Source organism: Hemicordylus capensis, chromosome 4, assembly GCF_027244095.1.
Source record: "Hemicordylus capensis ecotype Gifberg chromosome 4, rHemCap1.1.pri, whole genome shotgun sequence".
Classification (NCBI taxonomy): domain Eukaryota; kingdom Metazoa; phylum Chordata; class Lepidosauria; order Squamata; family Cordylidae; genus Hemicordylus; species Hemicordylus capensis.
In genome coordinates this window covers 110,377,082-110,391,001 of record NC_069660.1, presented here as the reverse complement: position 1 = coordinate 110,391,001, position 13,920 = coordinate 110,377,082, and the positions used below count along the sequence as shown (strand labels likewise).

The 13,920-nt window shown below is 41.0% G+C and overlaps 1 protein-coding gene across 5 annotated transcripts in view; it reads left to right on the top strand.

The window, feature by feature from the left end:
- Nucleotides 1–13,920, top strand: part of CRYZ (crystallin zeta) — a 67,813-nt gene that overhangs the window by 48,707 nt on the left and 5,186 nt on the right. For 2 of the 5 annotated variants that reach the window (XM_053246359.1, XM_053246357.1), the window contains 5 exons: nucleotides 3,579–3,695; nucleotides 8,034–8,186; nucleotides 8,874–9,037; nucleotides 9,629–9,680; nucleotides 12,306–12,455. In XM_053246359.1, the coding sequence (XP_053102334.1) occupies nucleotides 3,585–3,695; nucleotides 8,034–8,186; nucleotides 8,874–9,037; nucleotides 9,629–9,680; nucleotides 12,306–12,455 (630 nt within the window). In that variant the 5' untranslated portion in view covers nucleotides 3,579–3,584. Of the gene's footprint in view, nucleotides 1–99; nucleotides 380–799; nucleotides 1,156–2,890; nucleotides 2,997–3,578; nucleotides 3,696–8,033; nucleotides 8,187–8,873; nucleotides 9,038–9,628; nucleotides 9,681–12,305; nucleotides 12,456–13,920 lie in introns of those variants that run through there. The other 3 variants (XM_053246358.1, XM_053246355.1, XM_053246356.1) reach the window with 3 other exon arrangements.

Below are 13,920 nucleotides of genomic sequence, written 5' to 3'. Positions count from 1 at the left end.
ATGATATCCTTACTGTACTATAAACCTGGCTTAGCCAAGTATCCTTACTGTACTAGCCGCCTGGCTTAGCCAAGTATACGTTCTATGTTAGGAGAGTAGTAGTTTTCCAAGAAGGAATAGGGGTGTGGATGTGTATTTGAGAAGGATTCCCAGCACGACGCTCAGGGAGTATTTGCCCAAGCTTCCACGACATTTCTTAGGGTGCTGTTAGAAAACAAGGTGCTGAATCGGGTCTAGCAGAGCAGTTATGTGTGAAAGCAGTGCAGAGGCTGAGGAGAGTATTGTTCCCAGGGAGATTAGGATAGCGGACGTTCTAGGCGACCTGGAGGATGAAAAGCACCAGAACTCGGAAGGGAGGCGACTGCGGGAACATTCTCAGGTATGTGTGCCGACTGCTCTTCACCCAAGTAACCTTGCCCCGTGCACTCCGATCCTGTGCATGTTTACTCAGAAGCTGTGTGTTCAGTGGGGCTTGAGCTCACACTGCGCATAGGATTGCAACCTACGGCTGCAGCCCGGTGCACGCTTAAGAAACCTTGGTGTGAGCACTTGACACACTTAGCTGGGAATCGGTGCCCGAACGCAATGGGATATACTTCTGAGTAAGGACTTGTTTGTTGAGAGTATGTCTCAGTGAGCAAATAAGCAAACACAAGATCGGGCTGCAGGTTCCATGTGGTCTTGGCACAAGAGCGATGCTATAGGTAGCACACGCGGGGAGGACAACGTGTGCCCCAGCTATGGATAGCTCTGCTTCCTTATGCTGCAGTCAAGCTGCTTATGACCAAATAAATGCGTGGTTTTTAAAGTGCCGCGAGTCTGTCATTTTTAATACAAGACAGATTAACTAACAGAGTTACCCCTCTGGGGGTGGTTACCTGTCAACCCAACCCTTTTTCAACAGGGAACAAATAGATATGCTCCACTGTGCCTGCGTATGCCTCCCACTTTGTTGAGCAAAGGCGGAGCTTTTCTGGCGCTTGCGCACTAGGATTCTCTAGACTCAAGTTCGCCCTGTCGAATGAACCGGAAGATACTCATTGCGCAAGCGCATCGAAGATAGAGGGATATGTAGGTTGGACGAAAGTAAACTGCTGCACAGTTTAGTTGGGGGAGCACTGCTTGCCTGTAATCACGGCTTTCAACAGTAAAAGGGTGAGCGCCGCAAAATGGGGTCTATAGGTTAGAGGGAGCGATGGCAAGAATAGCTTGGCTGCAGTTGTCCGATCTCTAGGGTGCGAAACTAGAAAACTAACACCGAAAGGCTCCAGCTCAGTCAACTCTCAGCTGTACTAGATTTCTACTTTTAGAGAGTCTTGCGTGCTATGATATCTCCTCTTTCGAATCAAACTATGGTGTTCCCACTTGCCGTCTGCAGTCAGTGATACAGCCTGTGCTACGTTAGGGCTCTGTCCTGACTTTCATCCCTATATCTGAAGTATCGCATCGAGAAGGGAGTTGCAGTTTATGACCAGCGGAGTTTTTAATGTGGTGCAACACTTAAACATATGACACCCCCCCCCTCACCCCAGTCTGTAATCTGTCGTCTCTCCTGAATAGTTATTCGTTCCTGTCTTTCCTGAGTAGAAGTTCGTTCTTTTTAGCGGGGCTCCTGCATCGTTAAAAGAAGGCAGAACATCACTAGGAGAAACTTTCATAATCATCATCACTGTATCTCTGTGCCCACAGCTGTTAAAGCCACAGGAGGATTGTGGCAAGGGAGAAAAGGCACCAAAAGTCGGGTGTGCGTGATTTTCTTAATTCAGCAAATATTAACAAACCATAGGGAAGTTGTTATTAAACCCATCTAAAAACAAATATGCTTCAGAACTGTGTATGACTGGCTTAATTTTGTAGAGGTGGAGTGCCTTGAAATCGGACCTTGTGCTGTGTATATTTTTAGTTCTGTAAGATGTCTTCTAAAATATACATCGTGTTGTTCTACTTTGAAATAAATCTTAAGTGTAGGGTTAGCGTGAATCTGTTGACCTTCCTGATAGCTGAGAGTTGTGATTTTGAAGGCATTTTTAAAAAAATATACAGTATTGGAATGAAATGTTGAAACTATTGGATTTGTTATGTTTAATATTGTTTGGTGGTGTTTACAAACTTGTAAATGGTTTCAGAATTTGGCTTCTGCTTTAGTTGTGTTATGAGATTCTAAAGACTATGACTGTGTGAAAGAGAGGCAGCATAACTTTTGTGCAAATAGAGGCTGATTGTCATGGTTACTAGGCAGTATTGCTAGAAATTTTGATACAAATGAAAAATGTTTTTATTTGCTCTCTCAAATTATTTCTAGTTGGGCCCCAGTTGTCGTCTTTAGGCCTCTTTTTCACACAGAAAAAGGACTGATTTCTTTATTATCATTGGCAATCAAAGTTAAAAATTATTCACATCTAAAGTCCACTGTTTTTGCAAGGGTACAAAGGTTAAAATACTTGCTGTTGCTGAAATGTAAATATTAACGGATAGGTATCAGTGTTGGTACAAGAAGTAAAATGGAATGGTAGGTAACATGCTCTCCCAACTTGTCGCCAATGAAAGTCGGAACTTTTCTTGAAACCTGTTTGTTTTTACATGAAGCATTTGGGCTATTTCCTTCTCTCTCCCCCCTCCCATTATAACACATTGTTGACAAGACTCTTTCAAATCTTCTATTCATTTTTTATGAAATAGTCTGCCCCACACTTGTTTCTGAAGCAGGGGGGTGATGTTTAGCATATGTTTAATCTCTCAATGGATATGATTATCCTTAAAGAAAAGTTGCATTTCAAATAACATTCTGGATAGATGTGGTGGGGGGTGGTAGGGAAAATGCATATGCATTTTCACAAGAGAATATGTATCTGCTCCATCTAAAATTGTTGCATTTTCTGTTGCTTTACAGATGAACTAGAGAATGTGCAGCAATGACTAACCTTTTCTTTTATCCTGGCCATATGGGCTGAATGGGCTGAATATATCTTCAACAAAAACAATGAACTTAATATCAGGTTGAATATGTGTGCTGATTATATTGAATTATTCAGGTTTCTGTCTTCCTCAAAATGTCTTTGTTTTGGCATCTGTAAGAATGATTTTGCTTTTTCTTGGTTCCTAAAATAAGACAGGCTAACAAATTGTTGTACCGGCCAGTCAGGCCAATTCCACATTGCATGATTTTTATCTGTGAGTATGAAAGCTTGCTGATGTTGACTCCTGAATTTCAAGCTATTCTTCAAAAAGATCCCTTTAAAAATGTAGATTGGGGTTATACTGACTTAAAAAAACAACCCACAATTAACCCAGAATATGGTACATCTTCCTGAAGATATGACAAAAGTACTATTTCTAACTGGTGCAGATGCTTGCACATGATTTTATGTGTTTGATTCATTTTATTTTATAAAAGTTTATTCTCCTTTGCAGCTAAAGAGTTTTATTATAAAAGCCCCCACATTTTAGAATACAGTGAAATGGGTGGTGAACCTAATTTAAATTTCAGCTGAAGAGCATGTTATTTGATCCTTTCTCTTTGAAGTGGAGAAGGCAGTGAAGATTAAGATATTGTATTTTATCTCTCTGATTTTTTTCAGGTTGCCATGGCAACAGGGAAAAATGTGATGAGAGCTGTCAGAGTATTTGAATTTGGTGGACCTGAAGTGCTTAAGCTGCAGTCGGATGTCTTGTTGCCAATTCCAAAAGAGAACCAGGTGGAAATGAATGCCTCAAAGTGATACAACTACTGTATACTGTATTTATTATGATTATTTCAATTATTCAAAGATTTTTGTGTTCCAGTAGGGAAGCGCACAAAGAGACTTTAAGGCAGAGCAAAATCTGATACAAAAACATAGAATAACACCTTATATTTGTGGCAAAAATAATAAAATTATATAACTGGCATCAATAGTACATTAAAAATGGTGTTCATGTGCTGGTGAAAGGAAAGCAAAGTAGCCATATGGCTCTACAGCATAAGCCCTTCCTTGTGCTGCTGGAACCATTCTCGCTTCAATAAGAAGAAAGAACATGCAGTGATCTGTCGCCCCATGTTCTGAGAGGGTGGTGGTGGTACAAGCAGGTGAACAGAAAAATGGAGGATGGTGAATAGGCAGCACCAAAAACTGAGCTAAAAGGGGGAAAATAGTAGATAGGTGTGAAAAATAATGTGTTTATTAAAAAATCCCAACGCATTTTGAGCTATGTGCACTTCACCAGGGGGAAGAATCAAGAAATCACAATGATACAGCAAGTATCTTTTTTGGAACACCATTATTTCTTGATTCTTTTTCCCTGATGAAGAGCACATAGCTCGAAATATGCTGGAAATTTGTAGTAAACATTTTTTTCTGTACCTATCTACAAGTGGGTGAAGGCATTCTCTGAGTACATATGGGAGAACAGTGATGGGAAGATTCAAATAAATCCTACTTAACTGCCTGTTTTCAAAGAGTATTTTTTTCAGCATGCTTAGAAACTGTGTACCAAAAAGGCACATTATTAGGTGTTGAAAAAGAATACCTTGCTACTCATAGAACAGTACAAACCTTTGCATACTGGTGAGTAGAATTTTAGGAGTTTACCTACCAGTGGGCACAAGAACACAGCCTGAAGGGATACAGCTGGGGTGTATGTGTGTGAGTGTAGAAGAATCAAGTGGTGCTAGGCCAGACGCATACTTCCTATAGCATTCTGCAACATATTATGTTTCCCCTCTCTCCAAGCAACTGACTGGTTCTCTCCATTTTAAGGCTTTTTGGAATTCTAGATTGACAGACTTTGGCTCAGTTCACACATACTATGCAAACCATGTTTTGTCATTATTGACAGACATACATATGACATACAGAGGTGATTCTTGCAGTCCTTATGGAATACTCTGCCTCCTGAGATTCATAATGCCCCCTCTCTTCTGTCCTTTAAGAAGCTCCTGAAAACCTATCTATTTTGCCAGGCTTTTAGGTTTTAATGTGCGTGGGGGGGTCCCCCCCATTTTTCTTCATTCCCCCCTTCACCCCCCTTCTTCTCTTGCCTTCATTGTTTTAATTATGTAAACTGCCTCATGTAAACTGCCTTTAATTTATGTAAACTGCTGTGAAGCTCCATGCTTCATGGAGCAGGGTTGCCTGTGTCGCAACGTGGAGTGCACTCCCACCACCATCGCTAGGTTGTGCGGGTGGGTGGGTGGAGAATGTAAAGCTTCCTTTCCCCGCAGACGAGCAAGGTGAAGCTCCACGTTCCGACACAGGCAGCCCTGCTCCGTGAAGCTCCATGGAGCAGGGTAGAGGCATTCGAGGCTGGAACTTGTTCCAGTCTCCAGGCATCCCACAATGCACAACGTGGCCAGTGTTCTCTCTAATTTTTTTCATCTGTGTGCAGAATGAATTTTGTTCTGGGCAGCAGTATCAAGGCGGTGTGCACACACATGCATTCAGAGTGGGGCATTCCTGATTCAACCTGAGCAGGATCTAAAATTAACTGAGCGTACATCAAAAAACTTGTGAGCATGTGCACGCCTTAGAGGGAACACTGCATGTGGCACACACATTGCGTTGGGGGATCCGGAGCATCAGATGGGCGCTCACCTCTGTGTCTTCTCGGGTTGAACTCAACCTGAGGAGAGACACAATACCCGGCAGGCAGGTTAAGGGTGTGTGCACACCCTTAACATCGGCGAACAATTGGGTTTCTTAAGAGGGTTAGGTGGGTGGGAAGCAGAATGATCTGTGCGGATCCCACCACTTTTCATGACCAGCCTAACTCAGGCTGGGCTGCCCCAGGCTGGATTAGGCTGCTTGTGAGAACGGCCTCAATGTGTGCTCCCTTGGGACTCTGATTTTCTTCCTGACTTCTTGTTTTAGCGCAAATCATGGTCTGCTATTACATGCAAACTGGAGAGCTATGCTTTACACTAAACAGCATGTCAGGAAGGAAATGGGAGCCTGCAAGGGGGAAGAGGGATTGCGTAAGCCCATTCCTTATTCTAATGCTGCATGAACTTCAAACCTCACATAACACTGAACCATGGATCAGCATTATTTGAACCAAGCCATTGTAATTGTCTACTGTTTCAAACTAACTTTCAGCCAACATCAGGCTCTGTAATGTTGAAACTAAATTGCTATTAGGTCACTAGGTGATAAATACTTTCCCCAGCTGCCAAATAGTAAAATACAACGTCAGTACAATCAAATATTATGGTTACACTATAAAGCAATTCCAGACCTAGCTTGTGTACTCTACTCCTCCTCTCCTTTGTATGCCTACTTCCACAACAGCTTCAAAAGTAGTTAGCATGGGGAAGTGGCTTCTGTGACAGGCAGAAATGTTGAAAGCCTTCTTGCCCACCTAAAACAGGATCAGTGGTGTGTGACAATTATTTTTAAAAGACACATCCCTTGATATCACTGCCTGACCCCCAGATTAATGTTATGCAGGCAAAAAAAAATTAAAATAAATAAAAATTAAAAAAAAATGTTCTGCACGTACAATAGGGGAGGGGTGACTTTCTGAGAGTCCCTCTTGTGGGACCCTCAAGGACATTTTTGGGAGGTACAGTGGGCTGCAGAGGCAAGGGAAGATGGCAAAAAATGGCCCCTTTCCTGTTGCGCATGTGGAATGTTTTCCCACATGCCCATTGTTAGTCTGGATGTTGGCCACTGTGTTGTATGGTGTAGACTAAAGTGGGGTTTTTGAGGAAAAGTAATAGCCAGAGGTCCAGTTCCCTAGAACAGTATGTTACTAAGCCTGAGAGTCTCACCAGTTCATACTGAAGTGTTACACATCTTGTTGTTTTGTAGTATAAACTACATATTCTAATGTTTCCTTGAACACCTGAATGGTTTAATGTTTGCAGGCTTTCACTGAAAAGAGCTGTTATTACTTGGGAAGAATACTGTTTATCCTCAGCACTTCGTAAACCATGCATATAGATCAATATTTTCCTATTTGTTGGAATTATCAGAAAGCCTGTGTGGAAAGAGATCATAAGTCAGCGATAGTACTAGATATATAGCCTTCAAGGAGAGGCAGTAGCATCTAGATTACTCCTCCTAACTGGAATCCCTTTGTTCAGCCCGTAAGAGGTGCTACACATTTTTTGTAGCAACAGCACTGACTGGAGAAGGAAGGCCACTGGTGCTCTCTAAGAGCATGGAGAGGCTTGTTCTAATCCAGTCTTTCACTTCAGTGGAAGAATACCAATAGCAATAGCACTTATATTTATATACCGCTCTATAGCCGGAGCTCTCTAAGCGGTTTACAATGATTTTAGCATATTGCCCCCCAACATTCTGGGTACTCATTTTACCGACCTCGGAAGGATGGAAGGCTGAGTCAACCTTGAGCCCCTGGTCAGGATCGAACTTGTAACCTTCTGGTTACAGGGCGGCAGTTTTACCACTGTGCCACCAGGGAAATGAGGGAAATGAGAAAATATGGTGGCTCACATAAAATGCAGCATGCCGCCCATGGAAGGAGGATACACTTGCCCTGGCTCCGTGTAAGTCAAAATGGCATCCTCATTTCTAACAAGTTTACAGAATCTCTGTGGCTCCTAAGAATTGCATCAGTGCTGCAGCAATCCGGCTCCCATTGAGCAGGGTCACTGCAGTTCTTAGCCGTCATGGGAGTCCTGCAAGCTTGGTAGAAGTGAGGATTTGACTAGCATGGAGTCAGTGTGTGTACAGCTGTGCCGTATGTAAGCCTCTGATGCTCCTGACTCTATGGTAGTTGTGGCTCAGGCAGTTCCAATGGGAGTTATCCCAGGCTGGTACTTCTGACCCTTGAATCTGCAACTGCTTGCCAGACAAACTATATGTGTGAATATGTTTTAGCAGGATGCTGTACTACAGTATTTTAGGAACTAGATGTTGTCCTGCCATATGCAAATGTTCTGAGTTTTTCTAATAATAAGTAACTGGCTTTATGCTGCTTATCCATTGAACTTAAAAAAAAAATCTGGAAAGATGTATATTGAAATGGAGCAAAAATATCTCATTCCTATTGGCCTTATAATTGATTGATTGAATACCCATTTCTTCCTCCAGGTTCTTATTAAAGTTCATGCATGTGGTATTAATCCTGTGGAGACCTATATTCGTTCTGGGACTCATGCTAAAAAACCAGCTTTACCCTACACACCGGGGACAGATGTGGCTGGGGTGGTCGAGGGAGTTGGGGAACATGTAACTGCTTTTAAGGTACAGTATTTCATTTTAAACAAGTTGCTAATGTGCTGTATCAAATAAAATACAGCTCCCTGGAATTTTGAGTATTTTTGTTTTGGAAAATGTCCACTATACTTATCCTGATTTACAAGCTGCTTTGGAGAGGTTCCCTTTCTTTGTCTCTTATTCCCATACATTCCAATTCTTAGGAGTAGACCTGTGCATTCTTGCTCTGCAGTACGTTATATTGCCCTAGTGATAATGACAATAAGCCCCCACAAGTGAGCTTTGAGTTATGAAGTGCAATTGCATTGTTTTGTTCTGAAGTCTTGACATCATAATGGCTTTCTTCATGATCTGAGTTTGTGAAATGACCCTTCATGAGGTTTTGTGCCAAAGACTGATTAGTAAAACAACCAGGATGAGCAGGGGTTCTTCAGACATCAGGAATCTCCTAAAATGATTTCCTGTTTAACATTTATCTCTGGAAAGTTGCATCTTTATCTGTCATTAACTTGGTCTTCTAATAATTAGTGGACACGTCTGTTTTAGTTCAAATTAGACAGCTGTCTAGACTAATGCTTCTGTTGTTATGTCATGTGTACTTCACCTGAAACAGGGATTTATTTAACTTGTAGAAAATGACAATTTTTAACATACAAATTGCAGAAAACATGTTGGCACAATGTTTCACCTTGTGCATTTGTTTTCTCCTATCAGAAAGGAGACAGAGTTTTTACCCTTGGTACAATTTCTGGCGGTTATGCAGAATATACCGTTGCTTCAGTTGACACAGTCTTTTCATTGTCTGATAAACTGGACTTCAAGCAAGGTGCAGCAATTGGGATTCCATATTTTACTGCATATCATGCTCTCTTTCAAAAGTAAGAAGATACAATTTGAGCAATTAGAATAAAACTTCCCCCCTCATCCATTAGGCTTTCCACATCACATATTCAGGTCTGATAATTTCTCAGATCCCCAAATCTGTGGACATTCTTTTATGTCCCCTGCCACACACCTAAGTATTTGTATGAAATATAATTTGGCAAAGTCTTCTGGAGGTTTTAATGTAAGCCTGTTGTCCTACCTTTCTAGGATCGCTGGCTGTTTGTGAAAATTCCATTCTGTATTGATTGCTCATAGCATAGGAAATATGATTGATCCACCCAATACCACTATATTTCTTGTCCATCTCCTCATTTGCAGGACTGGTCTGTGGACACAGATCCAGATAGTATGGTAACTATTATATGTTAAAAAAAAGTTTTACATCTATAAAACTTACTGTATAAATACTTCCATTGCCATGGACTAGATTTCTGAAATCTAGAATACTTTTGATATTTCCCAAAGCTCTGGCACATAGCTGTGCTACTGAACATAATCTTGACTGATTTTATTTAAGTCTACATTAAACCACTAGTATATCAATAATGATAATGTTGATAATGTTCTGTATTTGTTTCCCCCAGAGGATCTGCCAAAGCAGGAGAAACCTTGCTAGTTCATGGAGCAAGTGGAGGAGTAAGTATCTTGAAAAATCACTCTGTGCTTCAGCTAATGTCTCCGATCATAATTCCTTAACAGAGCAGAGCAGCAACATGTCGTCGTCATAAGGAGATACTTACATACCCTTTAGTACTTTTTTTGTTTTCTTCACAGTAACTTTAATAGCTTAGCCGTGTAATACAGGAGTATTCAAAATAGCTCAGAGGTCTTCTGATGTTGAGAGAACCTGAGTTAAAATGCAATGATAGTTGTAATCATGTTGGTTCCTGTTCTGTGTGTGTGAACATAACATGTTCCGGTGTTATATATATTGGGGATGCTATACTTTGTACAGAGTATGTTTGGAAGCACCAATCCCATGCTGACACGCTCTGAAACGTTGCCCTCCTCCCACTTTCCATAGTTCAGCATTTGTCTGCAGAGATTGGTGCTGTACTTGAGCCAAGATTCCACATCATGAGGAGGATCTCTTCATGAGAACAGCATTTGTCTTGCAGAGACAAATACGCTTAACTGCGGCAAGTGGGAGGGGCGGATTTTTAGAACATATTGGCACGTGGGCAAGGCTCCAAGCAACTCTCTGTAATGCCTGGACATGGCTGCTGTGACATTTAAATCTAGCTTTATGAGAGTCTGCTTTCATTATGTGTTTCGTCTTCAAGGCCATAGAGAACCTTTTCAAAATGTGCAATGTTATAACTAAATAGGTTCTCTTCTAGTTATGAAATACAGTTTATGTGTTTTCTTTAGTTCCTTGTCTCTGTCCCCAAGCTTAAGTGTGGAATTTGGTTTTCTTTGCCCAAGTTGCCATGGTTTGGTTGTATTACTTCATTCTCTGCAAAATAGAAATTGATCTTTAATTTTTAGTCCTAAGCACTGAAATCATGCCAGGCATTTGGATTGAGAAATGAAGAGAAATTGAAAACTTTAGTCTTCCACATCACTAACTTGACAGCACGTCTGCATCCAAACACATCTAAAACTTTCAGGCTACCCAAAGATATTGGCACAATTTCTCATAGCAAGAGCAATTTCTGAAAACAAAAAAACAGACCTATGAGAATTCAGTATTGGCTTGTGGATTACATCTAAACCTTGCTGCCATATGTGGTGATGCAATGTCTTTCTGCTCATATACAGCTATTTATTTTAGGCAGTCACTTCAGAATTGTCTCATAGTAGACTTTATTCTTTTTCTTTTCTTTCTTTTCTTTTCTTCTTTTTGCATCCATAGCTATTAATTCATTAATATTGGCTTCATCCTTGAGTGAGGTGGCCTTTTAAATTTTCTTTTAGTCAGATGTGAAGTGCTTTTCTGTGAGTTCATTCCATGGCACTTCTTAGCAATCGAAGGCCTGCAAACAGTGATCATCCTTGTCCACTTGGCGGTAGGCTTTTTAGTGCTATAGGTGTGCCATGAGATGAAAACATGCCTCCTGAACTCTTTTGTAAAGTTTAAAAGTGTAAAGTGTGGTTCTACAGCATGAGTTTCAAGTACTGCTTAGAAGCGCACTACTGGTGAGTAATAGTCATTGCATTACAAACCTGAAGACTGGATGACTGTGTTATGCCCATCAGCAGGTTCAGTAACTTGGGGCGCAAGGTGAAACAAAAAGGTTATTCACATAGATAGCCCTATCCGGACTTGCACAGCCCTACCTGGGTAGGGCTGCTCTTGTGGGGCATTGGGAGCAGTCCCAGTCCTGGTGCTCTGCACTGGGTTGCCTGGGTTTTGTACCTGGGCTCATAGGTAGAAGAGCGGAAGTGCGCCCTTCTACTCCACTCTCTAGTCTGCCTGCAGCCTGAGCATTCATAGAGTTGGACGGCAGGAGAGCTCAACGGTGGGGAAATCTCTCAATGCACTGTGCTTGTGTGATGCATTGTGGGATTTCTGGAGGCTGGGCTTCATTCCCCAGCCTCTAGATGGCTGTGCCACTCACCGTAGCATGGATCATGTGAATGCACAAGCACTGCAAAGAAACCAGCAGTCTTGGGGGAAGGTATGTAATGACCCTGCTTTCTCCTCACCCTTCCCAACCCCACAGAGAGTGGATATGTGAACAACTTCATGGTTTTGCACCCTGCTCCCTGCTGTCAGTATATGACAGTAGTAATAGTATGTTGGGCAGCCCTGTGGGAGTCCTCATGCAGTTTTCCCTTCCTCTGTAATACTGCAGAATCTATTTAGGGCATCAGGAAATTATGTATAGTAACTTTTTAAAAGAGAAAAAAGCAAACTTTATTCAAATGGGGAAGAAATTTGCGTGGGAAAATTTTCCAGTTCAAAATTTTCCAGAATGCCTACATCTCTGGAGTAGCTTAATGTGGTGATTTAGCTGAGAGTAAAAACTAGCTTTGAAGAGGAAGCAGGAAGTATTGTTTAGCTTAATTATTTATTTCCCTGATTTCATTTCAAGAAAGTTGTGGCTACTATGAGAAACAGTATATTGTTTTGTGCAGGTATCTCAAGGAATACTTAACTGGAAATATGGCATACTGTTGGCAGAAATTATAAAAGAAGCTGCTGTGGTATTTTTGTTGATATAGGACTGGGAAACCAGTATGCTATTTTACAATATCCCATTGGAAACTTTAGTGGACAAAGAGATTTGTTACACACATCTTCTTGTAATTGTCTAGGTTGGAATAGCAACATGCCAGATTGCGAGGGCATATGGCCTAAAGATCTTGGGCACAGCTGGGACTGAGGAAGGAATGAGTCTTGTTTTACAGAATGGAGCCCACAAAGTATTTAATCACAGAAAGAAGGATTACGTGGCTCAGATTAAGGTAATTGTTATATTTCAGCTCCTTCATTTATTAAAATATTAAAAACTTATTAAAATTCATTTAATTTATCCCCTTCTTAATGAATTTGTGAAATATACTGCAGGTGATAAGTCTTGTACTGGCAGCATGTGCAGACAGCTGGCTTTCCTAGACTTTTGATACTGCAAAGACCAGTTCACAAGCTCGTCTTTCTAACAGTATCTTACTCGGATTGTGTGGCATTAGGGCTGTAAGTTCTCCCACCACAGATATACTCTAATGTAATGTGGCATGTACAGCAGTAAATGACTGTGTACAGGCAAACTTTGTTAGCCATGAATCCAGCATCTGCAATTTCATGTTTCCACAGTCAGGGAAACTGAAATCTGACCATGGCATACACGGAAAAAAGGGGGGAGAGGTTGAATTTGTGTTAAAACAGGTCGAGGGGGTAGGGTGACCGGAAATGGCTTCAGAGGGAGCCATTTTGTGGCTCTTTCAATTAACACTCCCCCCCCCGCCAGTGAAAAATCGCAGAATAATGGCAAAATTCGGACTTCTGGGGGCATTGCTGGACTGCTGGAGGCCCACAAAGCAAGGTAGGGCAATTTACTTAAAGATTTTTGCCTGGTTTTTACAAGATTTTCAGGCCTCCAAGAACCTAACCCCCAAGATCCCATAGACTTTAATTACTCTTTATTTGCGGTTTTGCTGTTTGCTGTAATTGCGGAGAACAGAACCCCCACAAATACCGAGGTATACCTATTTATGTTCCTGATCCTTCTGGTTCCAAAAAGATGTGGAAGGATCATGGAGTCAATTGTATGCCCCTTACTATACATTGAGGGGTAATTTGATTGAGTCCTGGATTTCTGTAGAAATCTAGGAGAGACATTTAATATAAACTAACATAACAAATGCACTTGCACACAGAAGAATAAAATTAATTCTAATGATGCCACTTAAACATAAAAAGTGATGCCACTTAGTGATGCCACTTAGACGTAAAAAGCTTATCTAAACAATATAGTCTTCACTGCCCCATTGAAACTTGGCAATAATGTGTCCAGGCATTCCTCTCTATCACAGATCTCTAAAACCCCATATGTAAACCACATATGCAATGTAAAACCACATATGCAATGTGAGAATCATGATGACATGAACTGAATCTAATGGAGACCTGTGAATTTTGCCTAGAATTGATGTGCAAGAGGGAAATGTATTGCATTTCTGACTCTGAAGTCTATCTAATGAATAACCTTAACAGTTCAGTATTAAGTATAATTAATGTTCAGTAGTGTAAATAATTGGTGTTTTGGGTTTTTTTAAAGCTGAGGTATATGTTTACTTACACATTTCCAAGATATCAGCTTTTTGTTCATAAGAATATATAAAAGGTTCCTTTTAACATATATCAGTTCTTATTATTGAATCTAGACACACTGGCATGGCTCTCTTGAGGCTAATGAAACGTGTATAAGAG